General features: G+C 44.7%; 1 protein-coding gene across 1 annotated transcript in view; it reads left to right on the top strand.

The window, feature by feature from the left end:
- The window catches only part of IFT80 (intraflagellar transport 80), a 139,933-nt gene that overhangs the window by 83,199 nt on the left and 39,185 nt on the right, over positions 1-17,549 (top strand). Inside the window, exons 10-12 of the mRNA XM_075003704.1 lie at positions 12,976-13,155; positions 15,362-15,480; positions 16,750-16,824. Of these exons, the coding sequence (XP_074859805.1) occupies positions 12,976-13,155; positions 15,362-15,480; positions 16,750-16,824 (374 nt within the window). The remainder of the gene's footprint in view (positions 1-12,975; positions 13,156-15,361; positions 15,481-16,749; positions 16,825-17,549) is intronic.

The raw sequence follows: 17,549 nt of genomic DNA, 5'->3' as shown, positions 1-17,549 counted from the left end.
CACCCACTGCCCTGAACTCTCCCTTGTTCCAATCTCCAGTCCCGACTTCTGCACCACTGCCTTCCTACCCTCACCTCCTGCTCTGATTCCTGCATCCCCCACCCTGAGCCCGTCCTCATCTCCCAGTCCTCATTCCCACATCCCCAGCTCCTTGCCCTGAGCCCCTCCTCATCTCCAAATTCTTATTCCTGCCTCACTGCACGCCCACTCCCAGCTTCCTTCCCGCGGATCCCCACATTCCCAAACCCTGCCCTCATTCCTGCACCCCCCCGACCACACTGCTAGCCCCCTGCCCTGAAGGACCTGAGCAATGGCAGGCAAATCTAGTTCTGATGTGTTAAACGCTATTGCCTGCCTCAACCTATCTTTGCGTCCTCAATGGCATTTCTCATCAGTGGTCTAAAATAGCTCCCACTGAAATCAATGGCAAACTATATGATGACTTCAGTGGGAGCGGATTTAGCTTCGAGGATGTCTGGATTTTTTCATACCTATTTCTGCCTTTCTAAAAAGCATACAGTGAAATAATGCCATAGTGCTTGTGAGCCTTTTCATTGACTTCATTGGCTTTTGATCAAGCTGCCCCCAAAGGACTAGCATTTGCTGTTTTTCATCTGAAAGTCTTTGTCCAGGTCAAAGCCCTTGACTTAAAGAATTGTTGCTGTGCCATTGCATCTAGGAGAAAAGTTGGCGTAGGAGAATAGAGGTGGAATATTTAGAGTTCCTCTAGTCTAACAGAACTAAAACTGACAACTTCATTTAAAAATATGAATTTATTAATCTGTAAAAAGAGATTTTCAGACATTGAATTTTATTTTATTTTTTGTATGCTGTGTTGTGCAACTTTATTGATTTTAAAAATGTGTTTGACATCTGTTCTTGCAGGTTTTTCTCATTAGCTGTTGTAATTCTAATTACTTTGTTAGAATTTATTTTAAATAGGATTGAACAAAGAGAAAAATTTGACAACCAGTATTTTTTCCTCAACAGATACCATGCTGGAGAGTTTTGTCAATATTTTATTGCAGCTAGTTTTGTTTTACAAAAGACTGATTTTTATACCTGGTTTTCTCCACAACTCTTCAAGAAACAAAGACATAAACAGTAGCTAAAGCCAGATGCTATCTCCTGTTCAGCAGCCAGGAACAATAATTTATTAGGTTAGCCTGCAGAAGTCTTGCTTCTTTATGTAAGTTTTTTCCCTGACATCTAAATGTAAATAGTGGCTAAAAAATTAGCCATGCTAGCTCTTGGGGAGAAGGGAGAATGAGTCACATACCGCCAGAGTGATAGTGTTTGAAGAGAACCAGACCTAGCTTTACTGGTCAACAGAGACATTTTTATTGTGTCTGATGTAATGGAGCTGTATCAGCAAATTGCTCCTCAGGGAATCATCAGGAGATATATGTATCATTAACCCTTTTCTACTATATGTATTTAGTTATGTGACATAATTTAATTAAAACTCTTATGTAGTCTTTTTGTCAATTTAAGGAAACTTGATGAAGTTGTTGCATTGTATAGCATTCATGCCTGAAAGAAAGTAATGTTGCTGCCACACAAAATATACATTTTCTTATTTTTTTATGTTGCAACTATGGCTATGTCTACATGATAAAGCCTATTTTAAGGCAGTTAGCTGAAGTTTACAACGTCACTGTCTTCACTGTGAATTCCATTAGGTCGATTTAGGAAGCACTAAATTTGATACTATTACACCCACAAAGCAAGTCAGCGTAGCGCCAAGTTTGAATTTAAAAAGGTCAAATTAATGCTAGTTTGGAAATGCCATTTATTTAAATCAACTTTATTAGCTTTCAGAGGCATCCTGTATGTATCCCACAATGCCCCACAGTTGTCCACTCTGGCCGCTTCCATCTCCGCTGCTCTCCAGGTGTGCATGAAGTCAGTAAGAGGAAGCCAAAAAATTTGAATTTGGCACCCAGGAACCTGGAAAATTGAAGTGGGAACCTGGGACCATTTTGAATTCATTTCTTTATTATCAGCACAGTGATCGTATCTACCCATGAAAAAAATAGCCCCAGCACCTGGTGGTGCCTTCTTCCCTGCACAGGATGTAACAGGAGAATCTGAGATTTTTTTGTTCTGCATTGGCGCCAGCCCCTACCCACCCCACCCCACCACATGGCAGCTAGGCTGTGGGGATCATGCTTGTATGAGAGGCGGAGAAACTGCTCTCTTTATTATCAGCATGGTGATTACATCTACCCATGAGAAAATAGCCTCAGCATGGGATGGTGGCATCTTCCTTGCACAGGATATAGCAGAAGAGGCCGAGATTTATTTTCAGCACTGGCACCAGTCCCGTCCCCCCCACTACACCATATGGAGGCTCAGCGGTGGGGGTCATGCTTGTATGAGATGCTGGAAAACTTCTTTTCTGCTGTTCGCATTTGTACAGGGCCCCCACCCCCACGTGCCATGCAGTAAGGGTCTATCCACTGTCCAACCATATCATGTGGCTAGCTGCTGACCCAATATAAGCACATGCCTTTGGTGAAGGGCAGACCACGCTGCCAGACAGCACCATGCCCTGGCTTGCATGCGATGAAAGCTCCAAAGGCAGGAAAGATTTTCAGGGGCTGGCTGTTTCCAGGAGGAAGTCTCCCCCCTGCAACAAAGATTTTTGGGGAGCTGTCTGTAGCTGGGGGGGCATCTTCCCTCTATCCCCCAGTGGCAAAGATTTTTGGGAGCTGTCTGTCTCCAGAGGAAACATTTCAACTGACCCTTCAACCACCTCCCCAGCACAGCCCTCATAGAGTGTTGCGGGAGGGCAGCCCTCTCAGTCATTGCCATTCATGGCTGGTTCCCCAGCCAGAGAGAGCCACTGAAGGGACCCTGTCAACTGGCCCTTCAACCAATTTCCCCTGTGACATCCCTCATTGAATGTAAGGGGCCAGCTGTAGTCTGTTCCTGTAATATTTTCAGAGAGGATCTTTCTGGTAGAAGTCGTACCATTCTGACCATGCAGGGGTGATATCAAGGCCGGGGGGAAGTGGCTGGGGGGGCCAGTTGAGATGTCACAGTCATAGTCACTGGGGTGATCCCAGGACGGTATGACAATCCCCTGCCTGGTACACTATTTGGTTTATTACATAGAAGTCGTACCAGTCTGTCCAGGCAGGCTGGTAACTGCCTGAGGGAGTTGGCTCTAGTTGCTATCATTTGCACAAATTTGGGGAATATAGCAATGTTCAGGAAGCAAGGTGATCCAGAAGATTGTTGTTTCACAGATCTTTCTGTTTATGTTCTGCCACAGGTGGGTACAGGGCATGTGTTAGGACTGCTTTAGCTGTCAGTATTCATAACATCTTTGAATTGGCCCCGTACCCTTTGAGGAATGATGTCTCCTCTGATCACCCAGTGTATTTGCATGACACTTGGACCAGCTGTGTGGGTAGGTCAGTATAATGGATTTATTGTGCATTGTCAGCAAACAACAAACCACTTACCAAAATGTTAAGCACTGCTACTGCTGTTCCATTGTCTGCTGGGTCCATATTACAAAACCTTATTAATAAATTTTAAATATAGACCACATAAAGCAGTAGTATGAGATGAAAGAAAATATGTTAGGCCTGTAAAATCTTTGGAGGTTTTGCAGCCACTTTCCACAGAAACATACTTTTCTGGAAGTCAGCCAAATGGGCATTCCCTCCCAGGAAAATTTTATGAACAATGTATGTAAGCAAAAATGTGACATTCTACTCACTCTTCGAATTTCTAGCACCTTTGGAAAATTATTTAATTACTTTCTTTCTAATAGAAAATTGAATCCTGAAGTATGTTGTTTGGCATATAGCCATGCCACATCTGACTGTGGTCTCATCAGATCACTTAAAATAAGCCAGGTCAGGCATGGTCACGTCTGGGTTTGGGAAACTTCTCTAGGTGCCCTGAAAAATTAGTTCTTCGAGTGGTCCCCGTGCGTGCTCCACATAGGTGTCGGGCTTGCCCGGCGCCGCAGATCGGAAATCTTCCAGCAGTTTCTCCTGGATCGCGCATGCGCCGCCCCCCTGTGCGCCCCCGGCCGTGTGCGCGATCTGGTCCCCACCAGTTCCTTCTCAACCGCCATCGGCTGCAGACGGAATCTACTCAGGCTAAGGCCAGAGTCAGATTAAATAGTGTTTTTTTTTCTACGCATCATTTGTTGTTTTTGGTTATTAAAAAAAAAAAGAGAGAGAGAGAGAGAGAGAGAGAGAGAAAGCAAAGACAAAGAGAATATCAGCAAAAAAAAAAAAAGAAAAGAAAAAGAGAGGAGCGGAGAAGAGAAGAGCGGACGTGAAGGCCATTTAGGCCGCCTGCTGCCCCGCAGGCCGGTGATCACTATTTGGGGTGGAAAGGCACGGATTAAGTGCTAAGTACCCTATTAACAGTAAAGGACTCACCGCAATGGCCTCTTCAGGTTTTAAAAAGCGTGAGTCATGCCGTGAAGCTATGCCGGCCTCCGTGGGGCATAGCAAATGCATCCGATGCCTGGGGGAATCACAGGCTACCCAGAAGTGTTCTCACTGTGCTAAGCTCACAGCCAGGGCCAGGAAGGACAGAGCGATGAGGCGTAAAATGCTCTTGTTGATAAGGCTCTCCAGCCGGACTTGCCGGAGAAGCCTCACCCAGAAGGGCCCTCTGGGTTTCATAAGAGGAGGGCAGCTTTCTCCGACCCCCTCGGTGCAGAAACGGAGGAAACTCTCCCTGGCTCGATCCTTGCCGGCGTTTGCAGCGAGCAGGACAAGCGGAGCACACAGCCCCCAGCCGCATACTCAGGCAAGCGGCAGCGCACGTGGCAGAGGCTGAGCCTCCGGTTATACAACAGCCGGCACGTGCGGCGCCTAGAGCGTCAGCGAGGCAAGCGCCGGACCCGGCGGCACCGGCCCCCGCGGCACCAACGGTGCAGGGGCACCAGGCACGGAGCCTGCAGGCACCGGAAGAGGATACCCGCGCGGCACCGACATCGGGGCCGAGATCCCCGGCGCGGAAGGGGGCGGTGCCGGTCCCACAGGGGAGGGGCAAGGCAAAATCAAAAGCCCGGCACCGCAGTCCATCTCCAGACAGGGCTGCGCTGCTGTTAGCACCAAGCCCTCCCCCCTGTGATACACACGCCGCACCGAAGGCCTGTGTCTCCACCGGCCCATCCGGAACCACCTCCTCCGTTCCTCCAACCAATGTCACCATGCCTTGGGCCACCTTCACCATTTCTGGGATTGGATCCCCTGGAGTACTATCACAAGCCAGTTTCACCTCTATCTGTGTCGTTGCGGAGGTCTCGCTCTCCCAGACATCGGGGGTACACACCCCGTGAGTGGTCTAGGTCTCCATCCCCGGACCCTTGCCCATGCTGCCATGGTCATCCTTATGATGCTGGCCACAGACACCACAGGCCTACACCCAGGGGCAGGTCCCCCCCGGCCACTCAGTACCCCCGTGGGCACTCCCGATCGGGGACGGAAACACAGTTGTCTCAAGGGGAGTTAATTTTAGAACCCCGAGACTTTCCTTCACAATCCTCCAGCGAGCAAGTGTATCATCGACCGCAGGAGCCCAAGGGTTTGAGGGAGGTTTAGCCTAGTGGTTCCTCCTCATCCTCCCCAGATGAGGCCATGGCCCCCAGGGATGTCTCTCCCCTGGATGACCTTAAACAGTTTCAGGAGCTGTTTAAAAGGGTGGCTTTCACGCAAGACATTCAAACGGCAGAGGTGCAGGAGAAACATCACCAACTCCCGGAAAATTTGAGACCCCCGGCTTCGTCCAAAATTGCTATTCCGCTGGACGAAGCCATTCTGGAGTCAGCCATTACTATATGGCAGACTCCGGCCTCTGTTCCACCTACGAACAAGAGAGTGGATAAGAAGTACTTTGTCCCAGCAAAGGGCATGGAGTTCCTTTTCAGTCACCCACAACCAAATTCTTTGGTGGTCGAGTCGTCCCAGCAGAGGTCAAAGGCTTCTCAGTACAAATTGGGGGGATCGCACAAAGATGCTAAGAAGCTAGAGCTGTTTGGCAGGAAGGTATACTCCTCTTCTACCCTGCTATTGAGAATGGCAAATTATGGGCACACCTAGCAAACCATAATTTTGATAATTACTCCAGGCTTACTACCCTCATGGATTCACTTCCGGAAGACAAAAAGCCGGTGTTAAAGGCGATTATTCAAGAGGGCTATGCAGCATCGCGGACGGGAGTCCAAATTGCCCTGGATGTGGCGGACATGGAGGCACGTTCAGCAGCTACAGCAGTGGTCATGCGTAGAGAATCCTGTCCTCAGACGTCGGGTATCCCAAGGGACCTACAGGCGAAGATCGTGGACCTTCCCTTTGATTCATAAAAGCTGTTTGCAGACTCAACCGACTCGGTCCCTCACTCCAGTAAGGACTCGAGTGCTACACTTAGAACCTTGGGCATTTATACTCCCCTGTACGGGGGGAAGAATTTTATCCTCAGCAAAGACGAGCACCACAGGATGCTCAATATCAATGGGGCTACGACCAAGGGCACTAGCAACAGCAGCAACAGTACAGAACTCCTAGGCGACGTTCTCAACAAAGCCGTACGCCCTCGGGTCAGCACCAAAGGCAACAAGTTTGACGGGTATGTCGGGGGCTGCACTATCAATACCCTCGCTCGATGCCACTCTCATCTCATGTTCCATCATCACCTCAGACCGTTCCACTCCCAATGGCAAAAGATCACCACAGACAATGGGTGCTGGAGATCATAGCCACGGGTTACGCGATCCCCTTCCAGTCGCTTCCACCGACGAAGCCTCCCACCAGGCCTCACCTCAGGGACGCTGCCACAAGGCGAGGCTCAAGCAGAAGGTGAATCACCTTATGTTCATAGGGGCGGTGGAAAGAGTGCCAGAATAATTCCAGGGGAAGGTTTTTATTCACGCTACTTCCTACCAGAGAAGAAAACAGGAGACTGGAGGCCCATCTTAGATCTTTGGGGCCTCAACCGTTACTTGTGCAAGCAACGTTTTCGGATGATCACAGTTGCCTTGATACTCTCAGCACTGGACGATGGAGACTGGGTTGCAGCACTCGACTTACAAGATGCTTACTTTCATATAACAATCCACCTGGCACACGAACGCTTCCTCCGCTTCACGGTCGGCCAGGAGTACTTCCAGCACAGGGTTCTTCTGTTCGGCCTCTCCTCGGCCCCCAGAGTCTTTACCAAAACCCTGGCAGTGGTGTCAGCCTACCTGCACAGACAGGGGGTGTTTATTTTTCCCATATCTGGGCGACTGCCTGCTAAAAGGGGCCTCGAAGGCAGAGGTCTCACGCATGATACGCATCACAGCGGACACGTTTTCTTCGCTGGGCCTAGTCATCAACCTCGCAAAGTCAAAGTCCGAACCCACACAACATATAGAGTTCATAGGGGCACGCATAAACTCTATCACAGCAAGGTGTACCTACCCGACGCCTGCTTCCGCGCCATCAGTTCGCTGGTGCAAGTCATCACATACAGCCCCACGGTGCCGGTCTTAACGTGCTTACAGTTGCTGGGCCACATGGCGGCAGCGACGTTTGTGTTACAGAATGCCAGGTTGCACATGTGAAGCCTGCAGCATTCGCTGGCGAGCGTTTACAAACCGGCATCCCACACTGTCCACAGGGTGGTGTCGCCCACAACAGAGGTGCGCAGATCCCTGGCGTGGTGGGAAAACCCCGAGAATCTGCTAGTGGGGGTGTCTTTTCACCAATCTCAAATTTCTGTTTTTTCTTACTACCAACGCCTCCCACATAGGATGGGGAGCGCACATCGGCGACAAGGTAATACAAGGGCTATGGTCCCCTGCAGAACAGACACTGCACATCACCATGCTTGAGCTCAGAGCAGTGTTCAACGCCTGCAAACATTTTCGAGATTACCTACATGGCAAAGTAGTCGGGATTCAATACCGACAATACCTCCAATATGTTTTACATCAATCGACAAGGAGGAGCACGATCCCGTGCCCTATGTGCGGAAGCAGTCCAATTGTAGAATTGGTGCATCGCCAACAACATAACGTTGAAAGCCTCGTACTTGCCGGGCGCGCACACCGTGAAAGCAGATCAGCTGAGCAGGTGCTTCGCAATCATGCACGAATGGCAGATCCGCTCCGATCTGCTACAGTGCATTTTTCGTACATGGGGGTTTCTCCAGATCGATCTGTTTGCCACAAGGTCTTGCACAAAGCCAGAAGGGAGAGAGCTCGCATGATACTCATAGTCCTGCTTGGGATCAGCAGCAATGGCTTCCCTTGCTTTTGCGCATGTTGGACTGCCCACCGCTCCCTCTACCGGTGGTGCCAGACTCTACTCACGCAGGCTCAGGGATCCTTAGTGCACCCGCACCCTCAGGGTCTGCACCTACAAGCATGGCTAATCCATGGCTCAGCTCTTTAAAGAGCATGTGTACGGAGGGAGTACAACAAGTCCTGGAATGTAGCCGAAGGACCTCCACCAGGAGGACTTACAAGCAGAAATGGACTCGATTCACAGCCTGGTGTTCCGCCAAGCAGTTAGCTCCCCTTGACGTTCCTGTACCTGTAATACTAGAATACTTATTGGACCTCAAGAGAGGCGGGTTTTTTCTGTCCTCGCTAAAAGTCCACCTCGCCGCTATATCAGCCTTTCGGCATACAGAGGAAGAGCCAACGGTATTCGCCCATCCTATCGTTACCAGGTTCTTGAAGGGGCTGGTAAACCTGTACCCCCCTTGGAAACTGCTTCCACCATCATGGAATTTGGACTTGGTGCTCAGCACGCTATCAGGTCCACCTTTTGAACCATTAGCCACAGTTCCCATATGTCTCCTTACGATAAAAAAAAAAAAACAAAAAAAAAAACAACAACCTTCCTCCTTGCAACTACGTCAGCCTGCAGGGTGAGTGAGCTCGCGGCAGTGATGGCAACGCCGCACTGCACAGTATTCTCAAAGGAGGCGGTAACCTTAAGGCTGCACCCAGCCTTTGTTCCGAAAGTCTCTTCGGAGTCCAATCTTAACAAGCCAATAGTTTTACCCTCGTTTTACCCGAAGCCTCACAGCTCCGGCAAGGAGGCACGCCTGCATCTCCTGGATGTGAGGAGGGTGTTGGCCTTCTGCACAGGCAGAACTAAGTCCTTCTGGAAAACAGACAGGCTCCTAGTCTCTCTCTCTCCCAGGTCAAAAGGAGAAGGTCTCTCTTCACAGAGAATCTCTTAGCACATTGTGTCCTGTATAAAAATGTGTTACAAGCTTCAAAATGCTCCTTTGCTGGCCCTGCCCAGGGCTCACTCCACCAGGGCGGTGGCGGCGTCAACAGCCTTCTTCAAAGGCATCGCGTTAAAAGACATCTGTAGAGCGGTGACCTGGTCATCCTACGACACCTTCGCCGAGCATTATGCCCTGCCTTGGGTATTCGAAGAGGATACCCGTCTGTCGACAGCAGTCCTCTCGGGGGCAAGCTGCACATAAACTGATTACCCACCTCCTTATTTGGGTTACTGCTGGGTAGTCACTTATTGTGGAGCACCCACGGGGACCACTCAAAGAAGAAAGAGAAGTTACTCACCTGTAGTAACGATGGTTCTTCGAGATGTGTCACCATGGGTGCTCCACCACCTGCCCATCCTCCCCGCTTCGGATCTCTGCCTAGTGTTTTTCAGGAGCATCCGAGGCAGTTGGTCAAGGAACTGGCGGGGACCAGATTGCGCATGTGGCTGGGGGCGGCGCACGCCAGCGCATGCGTGATTCAGGAGAAACTGCTGGAAGATTTCCGATCTGCAGCGCCAGGCGAGCCCGACACCTATTGTGGAGCACCCACGGGGACACATCTCGAAGAACCATTGTTACTACATGTGAGTAACTTTTCTTTTCTCAGTAATGAACCAGCTCTGCATTAGGCCATTATAATAGTAGAAAGAACTGTGCAACTAAATATTTTGTTTTCGAAAGGAACTGTAAAATCGCTTGCATATTTTAACTAAGAAAGAACGATTGTCTTTGAATCAGTTTTTTAAATTGGTTTTACAAGTTTGAGCACTTTAGGATCTTTTGAAAAACATGTTATACAAATGTCAGCTATTTCTTTTTTAACTTATAAAATCTAATGAAAACTATTTAAAAAACAAGGCATATACGACTTATTGGGAGCTTCCTATTTATATGAGAACATAGGAATTGCCAGAACTGATCAAGCGAATGGTCTCTTTACTCCAGCATTACTTTCAAACAGTGGTCAGTACCAGATAAATCATAGTAAAATGTAAGAAACATAAGTAAATGTATGAAATAACTTGTCTGAAGGGAAAAAACAGTTCCTAGCTACTGTTAGTAAGAGACTGGTTTGTTCCCTAAGGTATGATTTTCCAAACTTTTTGAAAGTTAATGTTCCTATTCAGGAAGATGAAACAAGTTGTAGTCCCCTTTATCTTAGTTATTTGTTACTAAAATGCCTGACTAGTCAGCCAGTACATTGGGTAGATCTTCATAATGGTATTTCCTTTCCTTCATTGCATGTTTTAACAGAGTGATATTTAATGTGTATTAAATGTTAAGGTATTTCACAAAGTTGATATTTAATATGTATTATTGTCATAGATGTGATTCCCTACCACAGTGCCTCCTCCTGTGTACTCTGGGAATTAGCTCATTCATCAGCAGGGAGCCCCCTTCTGACTAGCGTATCACCCATTATCTCTCTGTGCCCTCTCCATGCTCTGATCTGAACCCATGTCACTCCCAGGATCACAGTGTCCTCTTCTGGAGACTGCCCTCCGGCAGTAAGCCCTAGATGAGACTTCTTGCCCTCTTCCAGGGGTATTAGCAGTCCTGCCTCTGCTCACCCACCATTATGGCCAACTACAGCCTCAATCTAGTCCCTCACCTCAGGGGTAAGCCACAGTCCAGAAAGGCTACATTTGGTGGTAAGGTGTGGTATAAGGAGGAAGTGGGGGGAATCACGCACACCTGTACTGTAAGTTCCAGCCCAGGGACCTTCTGGTGGCAGCCTTGTCTTGCTCTCCTCTCTCCTTCTCTACTGCCTCCTGTTCCCTGGTACATCTTGCCCCTTACTGGCCTTTGAATCAGGGCCAACAGTCTGGCAAGGGTCAGGCTGGAGCTTTTCTCCCACTCCCTGAGCCTGCCTAGCACTGCTGTCTCATGGTGCTCCCCCCCTGCTGGGAGCCAGTCCTACACCATCCTTAGTCAGGGCCCAGAGGACTCTGCTCTGCTGAGCAGCTCCTTAAATACAGAGCCACTCCTGCGAGCCACCCTCTTCACAAGCCTCCCTCTGATTGACCGGGGCTCTGTGCATGCTCCTTACAGCCTTCTTTCACTTCTGTCCTGTCAGAGTGAGGCAGCTGCCCCACTACAGTCAAACTTGGTATCTGAGCTAATACTCCTTGAAATGAACAGGGCAGTTGACACATCAAAGCTATTATTTCAGGCTCTGTATAAATTTAGACAGACATCACTGCATTAATTGCACTTGGGTCATGTTTTAAAGGTTTACTTCACAACCATAACAATTTGAGACTTACTTAAAACCTGAGAATTTAGAGGTAAATAGACTTGTCCATGCCCTTTGTGGTACTTCGCGTCCTTTATCTTCCAGCAGTCATATCCCACATTTAAAAAAAAAAAGAGAGATACTTCCCAAAAGTATGAGTCGTCATATTCCTTCTCAAATGATCTTAATCCTACCTAATTTAACCGTGGAAGTTCTCATTATTCCTTTTGGAATCCTATTAAGTTTATATGATATAGTAGTGAGTACCACAAGTTAAAAGTTGTAGATATTGGATCTTATATTGATTCATGAATCACTGATCAGTTTTTTTATGCTGAAAATAAAATCTGTTTTCCTTTTTATACGTTGGGTCAGCTCTTAGGGTACGGTCAATTTCTACACAGTGCAATTCAGGACAAAGAAAGAACACTTGGTACCATAAAGCACTCTCGTAATCCTTGACTGGTGTATTCAGAGCAAGCTCCTCTTGCAAGTTATAGCAGTCTCAGGGCTGCTCCAATTTAATGCTGGCTGCTACGGTGATTGGACCTAAAAAGCACAGTTTTGTATCAGCATAGGAGAGCAGCAATGGGCAACCTACACTAGTGTGGAGGCTGGATGAGTGCCCTCATTCATCTCAGTGGGCCACAAGATTGCTGTAACCAAGATGATCTCCTGGGAGAGGGTAGTTTTACTAAATGTCCTTGCATATCTAGAATTGGAGGGTGTGCTGACTGAAGTGTATTCGCACTTTGTGCAATCAGTACTCAACTCACTTCATGTGTCTCTGCTTTACATGCATGTCACTTTATTAATATCAATAAGAGGGAAAAAGTTTCCACTGGACAGAAACCAACAACCATGTGTACAGGTAACAGTAAACAAAATGTCTCATGGGCTACATACAGAAACCTAGTGAGAGGCATCCTGGCCATTCCTCTTTTAATCCAGCAACACACCTTACATGTTATCAAGGAGAGAAGTGGCAGTAGGAGTGAACTGGCTGTGCACCACTGGAGGTTTCCCTGGCACTGTTTTGTTACACCAGGGCCCTGATGGCTCTAGAACGAGAAGCTGCTGGCAGTTCAGCATAAAGCAGCTTCATCATATTGGAGAATTTGGTCCATAGAATTCACACACCTCATATTATTGGTTACAAGTAAATGCAATTGTAGTTTAAATTTTATTTAGTGATTGCTTAGACATATGAATGACTGAATACATTTAAGATATATTTAGGCTGCATAATGTACTCCAAATATTGTGATTTTTTTCCTGTTTTTTTATCTCCATACCTCCTTTCTTCAAATCCTCTGATATGCAGATTCTGTATGATACCTGCAAAAATAAGAAACTCATTCATTAGTCTATTAGTACAATTTAAATAAGTGTATTAATTTGTTTAGTGCAATACTTGTTCATAAAAATCTCAAAGTGTTAAGAAATCTTTTTCTTTTTTGTTTTGTTTTTATTAGTGGTCATATGCTTTAGAGAAACCAAATACTGGCAGTATATTTAATATTGCTTGGTCTGTGGATGGTACTCAAATAGCAGGAGCTTGTGGAAATGGACATGTGATTTTTGCCCATGTTGTGGAGCAACGCTGGGAGTGGAAGAACTTTGAAATAACATTAACTAAAAGAAGAACTATGGAGGTATGGGATACAACTTCAGCAAAGTTTACCATTATATAAGACTCACAATTGTAAATAGTAGTGAATGGACAATCTTTGCTGAGTGTAAACTCAGCAACTATGAGAAGGCCGGGGGGGAGAGATGCTCCTTCTGACAAGGTTGTTCCTCAGCAGAGAGGCTTTGAGGAGAGAGGTTTCCTGCTGGGAAAAGTGAAATTTCTCTCTAATTGGAAGTGCTAGGATAGCTCCCCTGGTACGAGAACAGGGGAAGGCTGACAGAGAGGCTGGGCCTGGTTGAAGGTTCCAGTGTATGGGACATCAGTGGACAAGAAGTGTTGAATTTTAATGACTGCTTGCACTGGGATGAGAAATGGACTATGTTTGTAACATGTTGGAGACTGAATGAACTTTGTCAATAAAGCAGCCCCAGAGAGGAGGACTATTTTAATAAAGAAGGTGTAAAGTGGATTTACTGGAAACTGAGAAATGGTAAACTGAGTAAGCCGTGCTTGTCATGCTTCAGCCTGCTACCAGAAGGCATTCCAGGCAGCATTCTCCTTTGATACCTATATTATTAAAAGAATATTATTAATGTTATGAAGTCAAGTACAGGTTCAGCATCTCTCGTCTGGGACCCTTGGGACCTAATTGGTGCCAAACCAGAGAATTTGCTAAAACATGGGACGTCAGTATTGTGTAGCAGCATTACAAAGACTTCCACTGCTTACTGGGCTCCTGAAAACATTTAGGGGTAAATTACCACTGCATAAGAATACAGAACACTGAGAGCCAGGACGGGTAGCTGCAAACAGACTTTATGGGACTACTTGGGAACACTCCATTTAAGTGGACATTTAACTAAAATATATTCCAGACCATGAATGTTGTCGGACCAGAGAGTGCCAGACTAGAGAGGCTCAACCTGTACACAAAAGTTAGGAAATGCCAGAATTAAGGTTATATGTCATCAGGCAATTAAATGGTTGGTATGTTTACACATAACCTAGCAGACAAAATATATATATATATAAGCTCCTGTGTGCTTGAGGGGCTCGCACACTTTGAAGTCTGTGCCACCATATTTGCACTATTGTAGTTACCCATACTAGGTAGATTGAGGATAGCATAGGTATGCCTACTTCACTAAAATCACACCTTCATTTGCATTATGATTAGAGTTTAGAAAAGTTTTAAAAACTGAAAATGGGATCTTACAATGGGAGGTGTCAGGCAACTTCAATAATAGAGAGTGCTGTCGGCCATGTGTTTATCCAAATTTCTAATTCTGTTGCTGCACACTGAAACTTTTGTCTCAGTTCTCTACAGTAGAATCTCAGAATTATGAACGCCTCTGGAATGGAGGATTTTCCTAATTCTGAGCAAATTATTATGATGGCTCTTTCAAAAATTTACAGCTAAGCATTATGTTAATACAGCTTTGACACTTTCCCATGCAAAAGAAAAATGAGACTTTTAATCATGTTAATTTAAATGAAATAAACATATAAACAGTTTCCTTACCTCATCAAATTATTTTTAAATGTTTCAATTTTTTAGTAGTTTGTTTAACCTAGTACTGTTCTGTACAGCATTTCCTCTGTGTGGGTGCCGTGTGTTCTCATACTTTCGGTTCCAAATGATGTGTGGTTGACCAGTTAACCAGTTCACAAATCTGGTGTTTATAACTCTGAGGTTCTACCATAGGATTTTTATTCAAAGTATGACCAGAGCTAATCACAGGATTACAGGTGAGGATGTACCATTGATTTGACTGATGACATTGTTTAGGAAGACAGATCCATTTTTTACAAGTTAGGTTTTTTACATTTTCACTAATAGTACTTTTATGTAATATTTATGTTTGTATGGAATAGCTGTATTTTCTTCATTTTAAATGGTTGTGTGATGGCTTACTTGAAAATCACTTACCAATGAGACATTTATTTGTGTGTAACTATGTAGAGAGTCATCAGGTAAAAATTTCATAATTAATGCAACCCTTTTAGTTTCAAAAATATGCTAGGTTGTTACGTGTGAATTAAAAAGAGTTTTTATTAATTTATTCATTAATGCTTTTCTTTAAAACTTTCTGTTCCTACTCAGTTATATAATACTGTAAATGCATAATATCAGCCACCTGTTATGAACATTAACAATGAGTATAATATTATGCTGCTTTTTGTGTTCTGTTATTTTCATTTTTTTAACTATAAACCATTTTTATTAGGTCCGTAATGTTATTAATGATGCAGTGGATTTACTTGAATTCCGTGACAGAGTCATTAAGGCCTCTTTGAACTATGGGCATTTAGTTGTTTCAACTTCTCTTCAGTGTTATGTATTTTCGTAAGTAATTTGAATTAATGGCGTGTTATCCATTCAATCATTGTGAGAATCAGAAGGAGCTTGATTTAAAGTGCAAAGGCTTACACATGATTTGTCTTCAAAAACATCAAATCTTTTTATATAAATCATCATAGAACCCACCTTTATACATGCTAATGTGTATTTTCATTGTTGCATAAGGAATTATCATAATTTATTCCAGTGGCAGAGCTAGCTTTTGCAAACAGAAGGGTGGTGAGTTGAGGAGTAAAGTCTGCCCCACATTTACCAGGCAGTGTAGGCTCCTGTCCAGCTGGGCTGGGCCTTACTCCCCACTCAGGGCATTCTGACCTGAAACACAGGGTTGCAACAGTATTACGCTTTAGACTGACCACCACTCCGTCATAACAGAGGACAATGACATGATAGTTGTGGCAATTCACACAAGCTGATCTGGCAAATGAAGTAAAAAATAGTTTATAAATACGTTTTATTGAAAATTACTCTTACCTTTAAAATATCTAAATATGTGCAGACAGTTGATCACCTCTAGATTCCAGAGCTGCCAGTTGCACTCATGTGGCCATTTGACCCATTTGTACTGGTTACAGCTTTGGTAATCTTGCTTTTTGCTCAGAGGCTCAAAACTCAAAAGCTGTTATTCAGATGCCATTACTTCTGTTCTGCAGATTGGTCACCAGATTTTTAGAAATCTGGTTTATTGTTTATAAGGGATGATACAGAAATCAATTATGTTGTGTCTGAAATGTAGTACAACAGTCAAGTCATGTTAGAAATGTAGGTCACCAGTCATAAGGTGCTGGAATCCAAAGCTAATACCTAAATGTTGTTTCCATGCTCAGTAATATGATTATTGTTGAACCGCGCGTCCAGGCATAAGTTCATATAGGAGTGAATCCTATGGCCAGCATAAAAAGCTTTAGAAGATTCTGAATAATGAAACTAGTGTGGTTCTACAGAGTACAGGAGACCAGAATAGAGTGAGGTTGCATGTGCCTTAAAAACACAATACAACCAGTGGTCTCTGTATCCCAGTGCGTGAAGTGTTCAGGAAGCTGTAGGGAAGATGTGCAACTGTATCATCCACTGGCTAAATTTGTGATGAGATTTTTAAAGATGGATGTGGTAGTTAGATACCCAATTCTCATGACTTTTAATGGGAATTGGACATCTAACTATCATTCATACCTTTTGAAAATTAAAGATAAAAATGAATTTTAATAACTGTGAATTTCAGAAATGTTAATTAATGCTCATCTTTTATTTTAGTACAAAGAACTGGAACACGCCGCTTATCTATGACCTCAAAGAAGGAACAGTTAGTTTAATTCTACAAGCAGAAAGGTAGTTTATTATAATGTACAAGAACGTTTTTTTGGTAAAATGAATATCTCTGTCTTTCTTAAACACTATTAATAAAATATACAATGTTGGTAAATGTGTATGGACTCACACTGTGTGACTAAAAGGACTTGTTGCTATGTAGTATTTGTGATATAACTGCAGAACTGAACCACTTCATACATTACATGTGTACTGTATCATAGTTATCTTGCATTTACAGTGGAAAGTAAGTAATCTTTAGCTGTTGCATGAACATCTGTTCTTGGTCTTTTAGGTTTGGCCAAGTGGAGCTCACTATGTAGAAATAATCTTTACTACAAGTTGATCATTAGTTATTAATACAATGGTTAATTGTGCTGAAAAAAAAATAAAATGTGATTTTATATTTTCACTAATAGTACCTATATGTAATGTGGGTGTATTTTGTCCATTTTAAATGGTTATGTGGTTGCTTACTTGAAAATCATATACCAATGAGATATTTCTTTGTGTGTAACTCTGCAGAGATCTGAAATTAGGCACCCAAATTTAGAAGGCACTTTTGAAAAAGTAGGGGCACATTCTCTGTTGGTGAGAATAGTTGTAACTCCATTTAAGTCAATACAAAAGTTGGTGGGGGGGAATCATTCTTCCCTTGCAAATGTCTATATGAGCCGGTAATGCATTCAACTGAAGCCAATAGAGCTATGATAATTTATATCAGCTGAGGTTTTGCCTTTCACCTT

The sequence above is a fragment of the Carettochelys insculpta genome, chromosome 10 (genome assembly GCF_033958435.1).
Source record: "Carettochelys insculpta isolate YL-2023 chromosome 10, ASM3395843v1, whole genome shotgun sequence".
Lineage (NCBI taxonomy): Eukaryota > Metazoa > Chordata > Testudines > Carettochelyidae > Carettochelys > Carettochelys insculpta.
This window is presented reverse-complemented; position numbering and strand designations above follow the sequence as displayed.